Source organism: Rhinoderma darwinii, chromosome 6 (genome assembly GCF_050947455.1).
Source record: "Rhinoderma darwinii isolate aRhiDar2 chromosome 6, aRhiDar2.hap1, whole genome shotgun sequence".
In the NCBI taxonomy this organism is placed as follows: Eukaryota; Metazoa; Chordata; class Amphibia; order Anura; family Rhinodermatidae; genus Rhinoderma; species Rhinoderma darwinii.
The window spans coordinates 139940708-139958759 of NC_134692.1; the positions used below are offsets into that span (position 1 = coordinate 139940708).

The 18052-nt window shown below is 45.3% G+C and overlaps 1 protein-coding gene and 1 long non-coding RNA gene across 3 annotated transcripts in view; one reads left to right on the top strand and one right to left on the bottom strand.

Moving 5' to 3' along the window:
* COPS3 (COP9 signalosome subunit 3) overlaps positions 1 to 10059 on the top strand; it is a 136991-nt gene extending 126932 nt beyond the window's left edge. For both annotated transcript variants that reach the window (XM_075830656.1, XM_075830657.1), the window contains 11 exons: positions 1073 to 1202; positions 2948 to 3060; positions 3135 to 3184; positions 3982 to 4074; positions 4410 to 4589; positions 5298 to 5438; positions 5524 to 5697; positions 7342 to 7428; positions 8484 to 8597; positions 9346 to 9426; positions 9702 to 10059. In XM_075830656.1, coding sequence (XP_075686771.1) covers positions 1073 to 1202; positions 2948 to 3060; positions 3135 to 3184; positions 3982 to 4074; positions 4410 to 4589; positions 5298 to 5438; positions 5524 to 5697; positions 7342 to 7428; positions 8484 to 8597; positions 9346 to 9426; positions 9702 to 9755 — 1217 coding nt within the window. In that variant the 3' untranslated portion in view covers positions 9756 to 10059. The remainder of the gene's footprint in view (positions 1 to 1072; positions 1203 to 2947; positions 3061 to 3134; positions 3185 to 3981; positions 4075 to 4409; positions 4590 to 5297; positions 5439 to 5523; positions 5698 to 7341; positions 7429 to 8483; positions 8598 to 9345; positions 9427 to 9701) is intronic.
* Positions 10060 to 11302: 1243 nt separating this feature from the next.
* On the bottom strand, positions 11303 to 14586 carry LOC142656527 (uncharacterized). Its single transcript, XR_012849712.1, has 3 exons — positions 14528 to 14586; positions 13174 to 13307; positions 11303 to 11485 (listed from the first exon to the last, which is right to left on the bottom strand). It is a non-coding gene; the product is annotated as an uncharacterized LOC142656527 (long non-coding RNA).
* Positions 14587 to 18052: the final 3466 nt, after the last annotated feature.

Consider the following 18052-nt stretch of genomic DNA (forward strand, 5'->3'; position numbering starts at 1 on the left):
GCAGGTGGAATATAGTATTACATGATACCCATCTGGACGGTCCCTTTAGGGTCAATGCACACTGAGTATTACAGTACCAGCAAGAAATCTCATGTCCACGCTGCGGTTTTTTTATGCACGGAAATTGACCTGCGGTGCGGATTTCTGCTTGCGAATCTGCCTAGTGCTGGAGAAAATCACACGAAAACACGCCGATTTACGCAGCAAAACGTAAAAACCGCTCCGAAAAACGCGCTTTCTGGTGCAGTTTTTACCTGCATGTTGCTGCTGTTTTGGTACAAAATACACATGTGCACGTAGCCTTAAGGGTCAGTTCACACGTTGCGTAAATACTGCAGATTTTCCGCAACGGAATCAGTTGCGTAAAGTCCGCAGCATACTACAGTATCGGCAAAATGGATGTGAAATCTCATCCGCACGCTGCTAAATTAGTGAACGGAAAAAACCGGTCAGAAATGGACGTGCGGTGCGGAATCTTATTCCGCAGCATGTCCATTGTATTTGCGTAAACGCTGCTTTTCTGTTGCGGGTTTTCCTCATTGAGTTTAATGGGGAGGTAAAAACCGCAACAAATAGCAGTCATTGCGTTTATTGCGGCGGAATCGACAATCACCGGCTGCAGCGGCGGTCACGGATGAAACGTCACCCCAGGCGGCCGGATAAATGCTGCCGTTTTCCGCAGCGGACGTTTCGGACGAAAAACGTCACAATTTGTTGCTGGTTTCCGCCCGGAATTCCCTTCGGCCATTGGGGGGATCCGCAGTGTAACTTTCCGCCGCGTGTGAACTCCGACCTTAATGTTTCACTTGATTCTGAGGCTTCTTATACAACATCAGGTATTGAATATTTTGGCTGGTTTCACACGGTCATAACAAGACCACAACCCCCGGACCCCCTGCGGCTCTACTGAGCTTCAGATGATGGTTCTGGGTATTATACAAACCCTAAAATGTGCCGCGTTTTACCGCTGTGTGCCACTAGAGGGCGCTGTCTGCCTCATACATGGGCAGTCGTTACCCCGCTATGGGGTTATATTGTATGTGATCTGTTAATACCCCCTCCTCTGTTACAGGACAAATGACTCAGCTGTGTGAACTCATCAACAAGAGCGGCGAGCTGCTGGCAAAGAATCTCTCTCACCTCGATACAGTGCTGGGGGCACTAGATGTCCAGGAGCATTCCCTGGGGGTCCTCGCTGTACTGTAAGTATATTCCTCAGACCTTGTCCACAGCGAGGAAGGTGGGGGTGTAATGATTAAGTAAAAGGAGTCCTAATTCTAGGTCTTAACCCCTTCTCGCATCCCTACGTGCATGTACATGATGGTGATCGCGGGAGCCACAGAACTCTGACCGACAACCAGGCTCCCGCAGGAACGGAGAAACGTCAGGTCCCGGCTGGTTAACCTCAAAAATAGTGTCCGCTGCATTTTAGTGGTTTGACCTTTCTCCGTCATAAACAGCGAGCGGCGTAAATTTAATATGCAAAAAAATGCAGTTTTATCAATTCACCCACCCCAAAAAAAGTTATTAAAAGTTGATTGAATTATATGAAACCAAAAATGGCGCCATTGAAAAATACAAGTTGTTGCGCAAAAAACAACCCACACACGGCGGTGTCCATGGAAAAATAAAAAAGTTCGGACTTATTAAGGGGTTAAAGACCTCGATGGTTGGTGTCCTCTTCCGATCTTAAAGGGAATCTGTCAGCGATATTTAGCCCTCGAAACGTCTGACGGCGCTATATGACAGCGTTACGATATCTGTTGTGACTATTATTGACCCCGGTGCGGTGAACGCAAGTGCCACGAAGGCGGACCCGCTCACTTCACGCTGCCGGCCTGCCGCTCTACTCTGAGTGACACTGCCAGCTGTCTCCTGATTGGATGCTAGAGCTGTCACTCAGAGCAGAGAGCGGCACTTGCGCCCTTGGGAATTAAATGTAGATCATTTTTTTTTTTCGGCCATGTAACTTGTATGACTGACACAACCGGTAACGTTACGCTGCCCTCCCCCCTCCAAAGCTTCGAGGGGTGTTATTCTGGTAGATGTGAGGACCCCCCAGACCAGGTCTAGCGTCACTTTGAGTTGATGAAGAGCCCATTACGCCGACTTCGAATATTTTTATCTTTCTACTCCCTTTAATTCTCCCGCTGTAAGACCGCAAGCGGGCCGTGCGCAGCGCGCAGATTCACGGAGGGGGCTGCCACGCTCAGCGATATATTAGAGGGGGCCGTTTAGACTCCTCATCAGCATGGGACCGTTCACACAGGCGTTGTTTTTCACGCAGCGAGTGACCATTGCGTCAAACACTGCAAGTCCTGTATTGGTGCGTTTTCATGCACATTGTCGCCCAGTGAAGTCTATGGGTGCATGAAAACCACGACAGCGCGCGGACGCACATCCATGCGCTGTCCGTGTTTCACGCATCAAATACATTGAAAAGCAGAGAAATAAATGAAAAAAAATGTGCTTGCACGGGTGCGAAAAACACATGCCACACGCCAAGCGCACTGATGACAATTCGAAACGCACAGGGACAAGAAATGTAGGAAAAACGCTGCGTTTTTTACGTGCAAATCGGACACGCTCGCCTGGATGTGGCCCAAGACTCTGGATCCGTGTGGGTCCTGCAGTCTGACCACCATCAATCCAAAAGTGATGTCACATCCTAGAGATAAGTCATTACGTTCTGAGAGCAGCACATCCAGGACTCGATAACTGCACTCCTTCCCCTCAAGCCCTGCAGTCTGGAGCGGGGCGGGAATTGGGAAGTTGCGACGTTTTTCTTATTGTATGGAACCCTCTTACCCGGGCTGGACAGATCCAAGGAACCAGTGTGCCTATAAATACGCTACTGCACGTATTGCCCCCGCCCCGCCTTCTCTTTAAGCTTCATTGATCCTGTCGTTTTATCCCTCTGAAAGTTCTTCTGGTCTCTCCTCCGCAGGTTTGTGAAGTTTTCCATGCCCAATATTCCTGATTTTGAGACTTTGTTTTCTCAAGTCCAGCTCTTTATCAGCACTTGTAATGGGGAGCACATCAGATACGCCACAGACACCTGTAAGTATTATTTTAGACGGGTGGGTGGGCTTCCTGTACCCTGCGGACCCTGAATTTCCCTCTTCTTTTCATAGTTGCCGGTCTTTGCCATCAGTTAACAAATGCACTTGTGGAGAGAAAACAGGTGAGTGTCGTCCTGTCAGCGTCTTCTAGAAATAAACGTGAAGTTCTGCAACTTTCCGATGCACTTTAATTCAGTGCCTTCTACAAGACCTCTGCTTGCTGTCGGCGATTAAGAACACTCAGTCTTTGCCATAATATAATTCTGCTCACACAGCTTTGTCTTTGTCACAGTGTATCAGCTTAGCATCCCTTCTATAAGCAGCAGCACAACTCTTTCTAGTGTCCTGAAATTTTGCTACAATGTATCAGTGTAGGTGAAATGTATGTCCAGGCTGTTTCACGCACAGAGGATTATCTAGATTGGATACATTGTAGCAAACCATCAGCTGTGAGAAACTTGGTCTGTTTGGTATGTCAGTTTCCCTATTCATTGACCGCAAGCAGATATATTGAAAAACACACAGTTTATTGGATAGTTGCGGATCTTTTCATTATGCTGTGATTAAAGGGGTTGTCTAGGATTAGGAATACATGGCAGCTTTCTTCCAAAAACAGCGCCACACCTTTCTACAGGTTGTGTGTGGTATTTCAGCTCGGCCCGATTCTCTTCACTGCAGCTGAGCTGCAATACCAGTCGCAACCATTGGACAGGTGTGGTGCTGTATTTAAAAGAAATCGGCCATGTTTTTCTAATTTAGGACTGGACAGGCCCTTTTAAGGGGTAATATATAGGGGGTATATAGCTCCAAACCGGGGTTTTACTCATAATCTGCTCATACGAGTCCCGTCACCCCTCAGGGATCTTTCCATTTAATGCGTTTGACAAGGTTCCCCTCCCCCTCTTCTATTTTTTTTCAGCCGTTACGAGGGATCTGCGTTATCAGACAAGCCATAGACAAGATGCAAATGAATACAAATCAGCTGACCTCAATCCACGCAGATCTCTGCCAGGTAAAACAGTCCGTCCTTGCTGTAATAGACATCCACTCTCCATGCGCCATATTTATACACACCAGCTAATGTGTTCCAGCAGAGCTGCAGTGTAAAGCATGGGGGATGGCCAGAACTGCCATCTGAGTCTCTGATGAGATGGGTGGTGGATTTCCGACTTCCTCAGACTCCAATAGACAATGCAGCTAATCTAGAGTCCCTGATCATGTGTCCTAATAATGAACAGACTCGTTTTGGAGGGGGGGGGGGTATGATCTAATAACGACTCACCTGTCACAGGTATGTTCTGTAATTATCCTCTGCATGGATTTACCTTTTTTTCTCTTGTCTTGCAGCTCTGCTTGTTAGCGAGATGTTTTAAGCCGGCACTTGCTTACTTAGATGTAGATATGATGGACATCTGTAAAGAGAACGGAGCTTACGACGCCAGACCCTTCCTGTGCTACTATTATTACGGGGGGATGATCTACACGGGGCTGAAGAACTACGAGAGGGCGCTTTACTTCTATGAGCAGGTACGAAGGAAGCCTCGTTGTAAATGAATATGTCAGTCTGGTAAAATTCCTATAATCCAGAGAGTCTGATCATCTGGAATTTATAACGTGGAGGGTCACGAACCGAGAAATCCTGCCATTAAACAAAAATGCCAGCGGCACGTGTTATAGGTGAAGTGGTTGTCCCATCGGTACTCGGCTTTCTACGTATTTTCTCTACCCTTACGAAAATTTTATATGCTTTTCTATGGCCATCCAGTCATATGGAATGTTTGACAATCCGGCACCATTCCCATTGAAACTGAATTAAAGGGTTAACTAAACTTTCCAAAAACTTTTCACATGTCAGAAGTATTGTTAGGCGGAGGTCCGCCAATCAAGACCCCCACCGATCGCTAAAACGAAGCGATGGAAGCACTTGGGTGTGCCGCGTCGTTTCCTCGGAGCGGTGTGCGCGCTCAATAGAAAGTCTATGTGTTCGTACACCGCTCGCTCGGTTTTGCAAAGAATAAAGCGGCGCTACGCTCACCCAAGCACTTCGTTTTGGCGATCGGAAGGGGTCTCCGTACTTGGACCCCCACCGATCAAAACTTGTGACATGTCGAAAGTTTTTTTGAAAGTCTAGTTACCCTTTTAAAGTAATCGTACTCTATATAGTTTGTATACTGTGCATTGATCTCTCCTGTATATAATATATTTTTCGTGTTTTTTTTTTTCCTCATTTCGCAGGCGATCACTACGCCGGCAATGGCCGTCAGTCACATCATGTTGGAATCCTATAAGAAGTACATCCTAGTTTCTTTGATACTCCTAGGAAAGGTCCAGCCGCTGCCTAAATATACCTCACAGATTGTCGGTAGATTTATTAAGGTGAGCGGCGGCGCGCACGATGTGGCGTTTGTGTTCTTCCGTCTGTAGCGGGTAATTTGGAGCTGCCGGTGTCTTTGATTCGCAGCCTCTTAGCAATGCTTACCACGAGCTGGCGCAAGTCTACTCGAGTAATAACCCTGGAGAGCTGCGGAACCTGGTGAACAAACACAACGAGACCTTCACCAGGGACAATAACATGGGGCTGGTGAAACAATGTCTGTCCTCCCTGTACAAGAAGAACATACAGAGGCTCACCAAAGTAAGTGGCGTCCATCGCATGGGGGGGGGGCGCTATTATATCACGACATTACCGCAGCCGCAATGTTTCCCTAGAAGGCAAAAGATCACGAGACGATCGCACGGGTTCTGACATGTTTGAGATTCTTGTGATTATCACAAGTCACTTGCAACTTTTTCCCTCAGAGGTAAACATTGAGTTCTCATGCACATGGCGGTCAGATAGTCTGTGGAGCCCCAGCCTTATGGCGTGGAAATCCTGAGCAGTGGAGCTTTGGCATCATAGACGTGTCTGAAGATTATTGGTTAAGTCCCCGGCTGTCTGGGGAGTTCGCCGCGGTTTTCAGGAGCCGCTGAACTGGTATTGTACGTGTGTGTGATGGATATTCTAGCACCTCGGCAGTCGTGGGGATGGCGCGTTATGTTACTGGACAGTTCACCCCTTACCGCATTTTCGGCCCATGCTCCCATATGAAATATGGGAGCACGGTCTGTAAAAAAGCTGAAGATAAGACATGTCCTATCTTTTGTGGAGGCTTTCTACGACCCAGACACCTTCCCGGCAGTTTACAGGAAGATGTCCGTGGTCAATAGAAATGAATAGGTCTGTAATTACGAAATCTACAGTCATGTGCATGGGGCCTAAGGATTTTACCAGTTACTGTTCAGAGCTGGGCAGAGTAGAAGAGGACACATTTCTTTCTTCATACTGAAAGGTGGAGTCTCATCACACCCCATAGGGAAGCCTCTCCTCGCACCCCATAGGGAAGCCTCTCCTCGCACCCCATAGGGAAGCCTCTCCTCGCACCCCATAGGGAAGCCTCTCCTCGCACCCCATAGGGAAGCCTCTCCTCGCACCCCATAGGGAAGCCTCTCCTCGCACCCCATAGGGAGGCCTCTCCTCGCACCCCATAGGGAGGCTTCTCCTCGCACCCCATAGGGAAGCCTCTCCTCGCACCCCATGGGGAAGCCTCTCCTCGCACCCCATGGGGAAGCCTCTCCTCGCACCCCATAGGGAAGCCTCTCCTCGCACCCCATAGGGAGGCTTCTCCTCGCACCCCATAGGGAGGCTTCTCCTCGCACCCCATAGGGAAGCCTCTCCTCGCACCCCATAGGGAAGCCTCTCCTCGCACCCCATAGGGAAGCCTCTCCTCGCACCCCATAGGGAAGCCTCTCCTCGCACCCCATAGGGAAGCCTCTCCTCGCACCCCATAGGGAAGCCTCTCCTCGCACCCCATAGGGAAGCCTCTCCTCGCACCCCATAGGGAAGCCTCTCCTCGCACCCCATAGGGAAGCCTCTCCTCGCACCCCATAGGGAAGCCTCTCCTCGCACCCCATAGGGAAGGCTCTCCTCGCACCCCATAGGGAAGCCTCGGCCAGCCAGACATTGCCACTGCAAGAGAAATGTAATATATGGCAGCCAATGATATTAATGGCCGTCTATGTCATACATGGACAGCTTGAGTCCACCAGAGCAGGAGCTACTTTTACAGAGCAGCTCTCCAATTTGGCTCCCCCAAACAGGAGTCTCCTTTGTCATCCATTTGTCCTAATAGGGCATGTGGACAGGGGTTGTCCTGATAGGACAGGCCCTTTAAATGTTACGCCTCTCCTTCGTACACCTCATATCCTTATTTTGTAAACTTTTCTGCCGTTCTTCTTCCAGACCTTCCTAACGCTTTCATTACAAGACATGGCCAGTCGAGTACAATTATCCGGTGCTCAAGAGGCTGAAAAATATGTCCTGTATATGGTAAGAAGTTATTACAATGTTTTATCACTGAGGATGTGTGTGAGTTGGAGGGGGGGGGGGGGGCTCTTTAATGGGCGTAATCCAGGCAAAACAAAGAAAATCTCCGTCCCTGCTCTGCACAGACTTCTCTCCCTAGTCCCTCGTGTTGTGTGCAGCAGGATCACCTGCAGCGCCCCCTATCCTTCCTTTTTGCATGGGCAGCTATTAGAGCTTGTAAGTCTTCTTCCTTTTCAGCCCTTGTATCCCAGGAGTGAGCGGCGTGACAGTCTGTGAGTGTAGAGACCCAGGTCACGTTACATTGCACCTTGTACAGGGTTACAAACAAATGGCGCACGCAGATACAGGGATAATGGGCGCTGCTCTTTGATCATTTTACCGACCCAGGAGATCGCCGTGGAGTTAATCCTTTATGTAGTAAAATATAGCGATGCGTTTCAGCACCTTCGTCGGGCACGTCTGTAGGTGACATGCGAACGTTGCTTGACAAAGGCGCCAGTTTGGTGCCACAACCTGTTGCCATCCATATTAACTCCACAACTGTCTCCTGGCTTTGGAGTAAGGTCCAGCTGCTGAGCCCATTTCCCTGTATCTTTTTGCTCCGTTTATTATACCATTGACAACGGGGGATTCCTTTACTAGTTAATACAAGGGGGATTAGAAGCTGAGACCGGCCGACGTTGAATGCCATACATGGTCCCTGACATTGCACAGGTGAGCACATTACCTATTGACCTAAACACAGATGACTAAGATTTGGTGTCTACAATGTAGCATCATTTAGTTTTCTTTCTATTTTAGGGTTAGAAACAGGCAGACCAGTAATCTGACCCTCCCACAGGGTGAGAGAGGCAGCGTCCATCATGTACAGGGCTGTAAAAACAATAGTGCTGGAAAGTAAATGAGGGGCGTAATGTATGAAGTATTAGTTGTGACATGTCTGTCTGAGCAGATTTAGGGACATTTTGGGGACCGCCGTAATCATTGTGCCTGGACGTGAACCGGGACTTACCCCGTTGAAAAATCCTGACGTTATACCTTTTATGTAACCTTTCTAGATAGAAGATGGAGAAATCTTTGCAAGTATTAATCAGAAGGACGGCATGGTGTGTTTTCATGATAATCCTGAGAAGTACAACAATCCTGCCATGCTTCACAACATCGATCAGGACGTAAGTAGGGGGTCCTTCTACTTATGGGGGGAGGTCACAGCGCTTCCTTGCTGGCCGGGCCCATACGACCATGAAATATTATTCCGGTCATTGAGAGAGCGGAGTCTGGTCATGTTTTTTGGTGGATTTTTCATGGGGACATTTCCACAATGATTACTGTGCTCAGTCTAGAGAATACTTGCCAGCAGTCCTGATTTTCACCGGACTGTCCTGTGAACGGACCATAAAAGGGGCGGGGTCTTTGAAATTTGCATTTATTTTGGAGGCGTTCCCAGGTGGAATGGGGTGGGGCAATTTTTTATTTTAAAGGGTTTTTTCCAAGTTATTTAAATAATCGGCTCACCTCACAGATTCCCGTCGTTCCAGCGCCGCTGCTTCCGGTTCTCCCTGCCGCTGTATTACCATAGCTGCAGTGATGTTCTGGTATACCCATATGATCGCTGCAGCCAATCACTGGTCTCCGTAGGTATACGGCACAAGATCGCTGAGGCCGGTGCTTGGCTGCAGCGATCACGTATGGGCACGTAATCTCTTCGGCTATGTCAATAATCAGCGGCGGGGAAGAACGGCTGGGATCGGTGAGGTGAGTAATGGCTTTTACTTTTTGCATCCCTCCCGCACTGGCCAATTTTTGAAACCACTCGGAAAACCCCTTTAAATGTCGGTTTGTAGTGATCCAGCACTGCGACACTGTTTTGTATGAGCAGCACATGACGTATTTGGTAACTTCTCTGTTCCCGGTCGCCAGATGCTGCGCTGTATAGACCTGGACGATCGATTAAAAGCAATGGATCAAGAAATCACAGTGAACCCACAGTTTGTGCAGAAGGTAATATTAAGTTGATCATGTACAACAGGGATCGGCAACCTGATAGTTACCAACTGTGGAGGAACTACAACTCCCAGCATGGCCGAACATGTTCTGTGGAGGTTTCAATAAACTCTATTTAGATATAGAGAACACACAGAGGCATAAAAGGGTCGTTCAGGATTTTGTCAATAAAGTTTATTGAGACCTCTACGGAACGTTTCGCCTTTTCCACGATACTTGACATAAAATGGGATTGTCCTTCTGTGCTTGACCCGGCCTCTTGTGTTCTGCAGAGTTTGGGCTCTCAAGACGACGACTCAGGAAACAAGCCATCGAGCTATTCTTGAAGGGGACGACCCCGCAACTCCAGAACGTGGAGCGGCCGCAATGCAAAACTTTTTTTTTTTTTTTTTTTTTTTCCAGAGTTCAACCGCAAACCAAACGTCTTCTGTAACAAACTGGGAGAAAGGTCGCCACCTCTATGCCTGGACATTGAACTAAAAAAATAAATATAATAATAATTAAAAAAAAAAACGGAAAAATATTTATGAAAATTCTTCTTTTTTTTTTTTTCTCTCGGTCCTGTATGCGTTCAGTTATACTCTGAGGAACGGAAAGCAACCTATACAAATAAAGTCTGTTGTGAATTTGTCTCTGGAGCCAACTTCATTTCTATCTTGGGCAGTAGGACGTTCACTTACTGTAGGCCTTAGACTGGGGTAGAGCGTCGCTGACCAGTGATACAACCAGTGCGACGTTAAAGGGCTTGTCCGAGATTGACACTTGCTCCAAATACCACAATACCAGCGTACGCGCACCTTCAATTCAGCTGTCGGGCCTATGCCTGCGCTAGATGGCGGCGTCATGGCGCTGCATTGTACAGCTGCTGCGTCACTATGGATGAAACAACGTCGCTGAGGTCTAGTGTAGGCCGGGGGGTGCGCGCTGCTGCTGGACAAGGAGGAACGTTTGAAAGAGATTAGTTTTCTTATCTTGGACAACCCCTTTAAATATTCAGGTTTTTTTCTTAGGGGGGTGGGGTTCCGTAATAATATCAAATTGTACTTTAAAAGGGGTTGCAATAAAAAAAAAAATGCTGATATTGTACGTGTTACTACAGGAACATCAGTCTGCTGTAGCTTCTGCACCTTTCACGTAAGTCACATGGTCATCTGATGCGTGATCACGGCCGCCGTAGACCTCAACCCGAGTCGCTGCAGAGACTGGTGAGTTTATGGTAACTGCATTCTTTAAAAACGGGGGGGGGTGATTGCAATATGCTGCAGCAGGTGGAGAGACTTTGGTTTCCATGCTGCAGCAGGTGGAGAGACTTTGGTTTCCACGCTGCTGCTTCCATCCATCACCCTCCTCCAGTCTGTAGAGCAGATAAAGTAGGTATGGCCTGATAGCAGTCACAGGGGAGAATAATCGATTACAGATAAGCAAATAGTTTTGTCTGATTCACCAGTCCATAGACTATGATCGGCAATCAGCCCTAGTGGAGAGCAGCAGCTGATGCCCCTGATCTGTGCGTTACGCTGGGTTGAGACCGCCTTAGGCCTCAGTCACACCTACTTTTTATGTGGCGTATTTTATGCCAAAACGCATCTAAAATATTTTTTACGAATAATGGTACATGTGTTTTTGGTGGTGTTTTTTGCTACCTGTGTTTTTTAACATTGCAAATCGGGATTCAAAGATCATGTGATGCAAAGATTCCGGCATTAAAAACCACTTGCAAGAGGAAATATAAAGGATCTATGAAGGTTTCTGGCACAAAATGGTAGTAATTGATGCAAAAAACAAAACCAGGATTGCTGCGGCTTTGGAAAAACGCCGCTGACACAAAAAACATAAACAAATATAGAGAAAGAGACCTCCAGCTCACCTTAAATGTATAGTTCAGATCATCTCGCACGGGTCCTCGTGTCGGCACACGATAGGTAGACAGCAATAGAAAAGAGGATTTTGGATCCAGCGTAGATTGGTGGAATAAAACGGAAGAATATTCCAAGTTTAATGAAATTCGTAAATTAAAAAGGAAAAAACCAGGATGGATGGTTGGGAGTGTGCAATCCTGGTAGTGTGAGGGAAAAAAATCAATTGTAAATGAAGCCTACGCGTTTCAAACGCTACACGCGTCCTTAGTCATGGCTGAAGCTGACCTTCTGGTTTGTTTGACTGAGATATATATCCCTGTTTGCAGGTGTTGCAAGTAAGTTTGATTGCCTTTCCCCTGAATCTCTGTATTGCAGCGTAATGTTTATTAGATTCATGTTTCATTTTTGACAACTATATCACACATATGGATTGAGGATAAGCCATACTATTGGGACTAGTTGAATTGGTTATTATTGGAAACATAGTATATCATGGCTTTAGTCAAAATAGTACGGATATATTTGACTCTGATTTGTCGAGGGACGTGACTTCCGGTTCACTATGTGATTATTTGTGTTTGCGTTCCACAGTGCCTAGTAACCTTGGAACGCATTCCGGAAACGTAACAGCGGCTGAAAGCAGATGTCGAGTCGGAAGGTAAATTGAGTGAGTAGATGTGAAAAGGGAAGAATATGACTTGACATCTGTACTAGTTGACTATAGCAATAGTGTTAAGGTATGATATAATAGTATATTTAGGATTGGTGTATTTGAATGTAAAAATGTTTATTTATGTGAATGTTCATTTTTAGGGGATGAGCTAGAGGCGTATTAGGTATCATTTTTAGGTTAACAATCTCAATTTAGTCGTAATAGTTTAACCAGAATATCTATTTTTGTTGTTTGGAAGGTCAGTGGATGATATAGATACCATGTAAAAGGTAGAAGCTATCTAGGAATTTATAGTTTTTAAAGCTTTTTTGAGAGACACAAGGGACGTTCTATGCTCGTTTCAACATAAAACGTGGAAAAAAGAATACTCATGGCTTACTTGCGATGTAGTATCATTATATACCTCGATTCCTCACCAGACAGCATACAGTGCTTTAGAATATCATTTAGCCACTTACAGTCCATATACAAAAAATTTTCAAAAATATATCCTGCAGGTATTGATGTTTCTCATGACTCATAATTATTTCCAATTTAACAAACAATTTTACCTACAACTCAGCGGGGTCTCCATGGGAGCTAAATTTTCCCCATCAATAGCCAACCTGGTGATGGCATGGTGGGAGGAACATACCATCTTCTCCACAAATAATCCTTATGGCCACCAAATTGAATGGTATAAAAGATACATCGATGATTTACTGTTTATTTGGACAGGAGATATTTCAACCATCCCAAAATTCCTTGATTACATGAATGATAATGTCCACAATCTAAAATTTACCTATGGCCATAATGAAACTGACATTGTATTCTTAGATCTAGAACTAAAAGGATCAGAAGGTCAAATCATTGAATCTAAATCCCATCGGAAACCGACTTCCGCCAATACCATATTGCATGCATATAGTAACCACTCGAAAAAAACAATCACAAACATCCCTGTAGGAGAAATGCACCGGGCGAGAAGAAATTGCAGTTCTGATACACAATTTATCATTGAACAAAAACAAATACATTCCAGATTAAAAAACAGAGGTTACTCAAATTGGTCACTAGATAGAGCTAATACCATCACAGCCAAATTAGAAAGAAATCGTTTACTATGTGAATCCAAGAAACCTAGAGAACCCGACCATCACGTTCCAACTCTGATATTACAGCAAAGTAACCAATTTTCTAAAATTAAACACATAATAAACAAATACTTACCTATCTTACTTGATGATGACAGTCTACGCTCCATCCTTCAAGAAGGTGTCAGAATAGTTGCACGAAAGGCTCCATCACTCGGTAGCTCCCTCTCTCCTTCATTTTTTTCATCAGATGAAATAAAAACGACCTGGCTAAAAAGTAAAGGCTTCTATAAATGCGGGCACCACCCATGCAAAACCTGCTCTTATGCTCATCCCAGTAAAACTTTTACCAACGCAGATAACACAACCACTTTCACAGTGCAAAATTATATAAACTGTAACTCAACTGCGGTTATCTATACTATCGAATGCACAGAATGTAAACTAAAATATGTTGGATGTACAAGCAGAAAACTAAAAATCAGAATACTAGAGCACTTAAGCTATATCCGCAACCAAAATATTGTTAATACCTCCAACGCAGCCAAGCATTTTATATATCATCACAACAGAACAACCAAATCTTTCCAATGCCAAGCCATTGAAAAAGTACATCTACCTAAAAGAGGGGGAGACTTACAACACAAAATCCATCAACGTGAAGCATATTGGATTTTCATGTTAAATACCCGTTTCCCCAGCGGTCTTAACATAAGAAATGATTTAAGCCTTCACTATTAACATACATGATACAATCTATTGCGTGACTCATATGTACATTATTAAGTCAAACGTAACATTCAATAACGACTTCCAATCAATTTTTCATTTATGTATAGTATTACATTGGTTTCATCTATATACCATTTGATATACATACGTTACAATCACTACATATTTTTCCACATGATAATATATCTAATTATGTACTCACATAAATCATATGATACATAATGGTCACCTCATAAGAATATAACCAATTATAATAATATTCGTTTATCCATTGGTTAATTCAAATATTTAGTCTACCAATTTTCCATGTCCAGGTCCGTACTACTAATTTTAATAATGTATCGTGCATGTTATAGATTTCTTGCATCCTTACATTTTTTAAACAAATCACCAAACCTATTATATATACCACTGTGCATATATAATCTGTTCTTTCTCCCTTTAAAAACTATAAATTCCTAGATAGCTTCTACCTTTTACATGGTATCTATAATCATCCACTGACCTTCCAAACAACAAAAATAGATATTCTGGTTAAACTATTACGACTAAATTGAGATTGTTAACCTAAAAATGATACCTAATACGCCTCTAGCTCATCCCCTAAAAATGAACATTCACATAAATAAACATTTTTACATTCAAATACACCAATCCTAAATATACTATTATATCATACCTTAACACTATTGCTATAGTCAACTAGTACAGATGTCAAGTCATATTCTTCCCTTTTCACATCTACTCACTCAATTTACCTTCCGACTCGACATCTGCTTTCAGCCGCTGTTACGTTTCCGGAATGCGTTCCAAGGTTACTAGGCACTGTGGAACGCAAACACAAATAATCACATAGTGAACCGGAAGTCACGTCCCTCGACAAATCAGAGTCAAATATATCCGTACTATTTTGACTAAAGCCATGATATACTATGTTTCCAATAATAACCAATTCAACTAGTCCCAATAGTATGGCTTATCCTCAATCCATATGTGTGATATAGTTGTCAAAAATGAAACATGAATCTAATAAACATTACGCTGCAATACAGAGATTCAGGGGAAAGGCAATCAAACTTACTTGCAACACCTGCAAACAGGGATATATATCTCAGTCAAACAAACCAGAAGGTCAGCTTCAGCCATGACTAAGGACGCGTGTAGCGTTTGAAACGCGTAGGCTTCATTTACAATTGATTTTTTTCCCTCACACTACCAGGATTGCACAAAAAACATAACACACTCTCAGGAAGGAAGCATGAGGAGCACCTCGTAGCTCTGCCCCCTGACCATGTGCAACCCCTGACTCTGAAACCCTAGAGTGGATCCCTTCTGCCTCTCCCGTTTCTCTGGCTCTCCAGCTCCCTGTGCTTGCGTTGTGCGCTTGGCTTTTGGGTTGTGCGCTTGGCTTTTGGGTTGTGCGCTTGGCTTTTGGGTTGTGCGCTTGGCTTGCGTTGTGCGCTTGGCTTTTGGGTTGTGCGCTTGGCTTGAGCGCTTGGCTAGCCCTGACATCAACACTGAAAGGCATCAATGCTGAACGATTCCTTCACTGGACGGCCTTGCATTGCATGGTCTCTGGCACCCTCTACTACTTGTTTCCAGTTACTGAAGTGGCAGAGCTGTGGCCATTAAGGCCTCATGCACACAGCAGTGCCTGTTTCCAGGAGATGTTTGCATTGTATATAACATCATGAGCTCAGTCCAGAAAAATGCCTGTCTGAGCGCTTACATACTCTCTCCCTGTCGGAGCGCTTACATACTCTCTCCCTGTCGGAGCGCTTACGTACTCTCTCCCTGTCGGAGCGCTTACGTACTCTCTCCCTGTCGGAGCGCTTACGTACTCTCTCCCTGTCGGAGCGCTTACGTACTCTCTCCCTGTCGGAGCGCTTACGTACTCTCTCCCTGTCGGAGCGCTTACGTACTCTCTCCCTGTCGGAGCGCTTACGTACTCTCTCCCTGTCGGAGCGCTTACGTACTCTCTCCCTGTCGGAGCGCTTACGTACTCTCTCCCTGTCGGAGCGCTTACGTACTCTCTCCCTGTCGGAGCGCTTACGTACTCTCTCCCTGTCGGAGCGCTTACGTACTCTCTCCCTGTCGGAGCGCTTACGTACTCTCTCCCTGTCGGAGCGCTTACGTACTCTCTCCCTGTCGGAGCGCTTACGTACTCTCTCCCTGTCGGAGCGCTTACGTACTCTCTCCCTGTCGGAGCGCTTACGTACTCTCTCCCTGTCGGAGCGCTTACGTACTCTCTCCCTGTCGGAGCGCTTACGTACTCTCTCCCTGTCGGAGCGCTTACGTACTCTCTCCCTGTCGGAGCGCTTACGTACTCTCTCCCTGTCGGAGCGCTTACGTACTCTCTCCCTGTCGGAGCGCTTACGTACTCTCTCCCTGTCGGAGCGCTTACGTACTCTCTCCCTGTCGGAGCGCTTACGTACTCTCTCCCTGTCGGAGCGCTTACGTACTCTATGCCTAAATTTTTCTGATGGCGGGAGCAGGGGAGGATCTGAAGTCTAACCGGTCTACTGGTTTTCAGATGGACTTTAATGGACTCTTTTTGGTTATAATTGGTTTTATATTCCATAAATATCCCATAAGGTCTTCTCTGTGCGGGGCTTGTAGCAGTATCGGCTATAGTATCTTATAGTATCTGATGGTTACAGTACCCAGAAGAATAGAGGTCAGCATCAATAGGGGAGAAGTAGAGGGTGGGAATGGGTAAGGAATATTAAAAACGTAACCTCAAAAAAGGTGGGGGGGGAGGGGATATACTAAAGGGAGGGGAACGAAAAGGAAATTAGGAAAATGTCTGCAAAAAGTAGGACGTCTGTCAGTCTGTATAAAGAAGGGAAAAATGGATAAATTCTTACTGTCGCCCCATTTAATTGGCAAGACAAGAAGTACGAGGAAAACGGGGGAACCAGTGGTCGAATATACATTGTCTGCACGGCCATCGCTATCGGAGATCCTTGAAGCCGTGAATGAGGCGCCTTCCCAAATAGGAGGCGTCAGCAGCGAAATATCAATAAGAAATGATTGAGGAATAATCACATCTGAAACCTCTAAACGAACGCCATGAGTTTTATTTCTATAAATCTAGAGGGGCCTCTGCAGAAGTTCTTTGCTATTTGGGAAAAATGGATTGATATTGTTAACCCTTCGGAGACATTCTTTCTGAAATTATAAAATTGTACATTTTGTACTTTTGTTAAATTTTTATTAATTTTTTCTCGCTGTGGTATGGAGGGTGGAAGGAGGTAGGGGCTGTAATAATGTATCATTTGTGACGTATTTGTAATACAATATTTTCTTTTCGTGGAAAAATAAAATATATGAAAAAAAAATAATGCATAATCACCGAAAGATATTGCGGAAGTGGAGAGTGGGGTGAGTTCCCTGGAGGATGAAGTGTTGACTTAAAAGTCAGGCTGGATTCACACGAGCGTGTTTGGTCTGTAATTGACGGACGTATTTCGGCCACAAGTCCCGGACTGAACACACTGGAGGGAGCCGGGCTCCTAGCATCATAGTTATGTACGACGCTAGGAGTCCCTGCCTCGCTGCGGGACCACTGTCCGGTACTGTAATCATGTTTTCAGTAAAAGAGATGATTAGTAGATTAGAGAATAGATGGAGGGCACAACAACTCCACTCTATACACACCTCGTATTCTAGGGGTGTCGGGCCCCGTGCACACAAATGTGTTTTAGCGGCCACAATTCACCCGCAAATCTGCGGGTGAATTGCGGTCCCATTCATTTCTATGGGCCCATGCACACTACCGTGGTTTCCACGGTCCGTGCATTGCCCAGGAGCCTGGACCGCAAAAAGAACGGACATGTCTCATTACGGCCGTGTAAAAGCTTTAAAAGGCATTTTGTATTATAAAGTGTGTATTGCAATTTTCTGTTTTAAAAGTGATTCTATTCCTGCAAAAATGTCACATTGTGTTGAATAAAAATGCAATAAAATGTAAAAAAAAAAAAATTATATAAAACTCTCAACAACCATGACATTTTTATTACTCCGTTTACTTCAAGCTGGCATCTGGCTGCAGCGTTCTTTGCCTCTAAATACGCCTGGAAAAACGCCACTAAAAATGATTTTTTTTTTCTAAAAACGTGTGTGAAACCCCTTGATGGGGTATTAATAGGACATGCCATAAATGTCTGACTGGGGCGGGTCCTAGAGCCGGTAGCCACATCAAGGGCTGTTCCGGCCTGGTGAGATGACTGCGGGTGTGGGGAACGCTGCAGAGGTGGTGAAATGCGTGATGATACTCCATA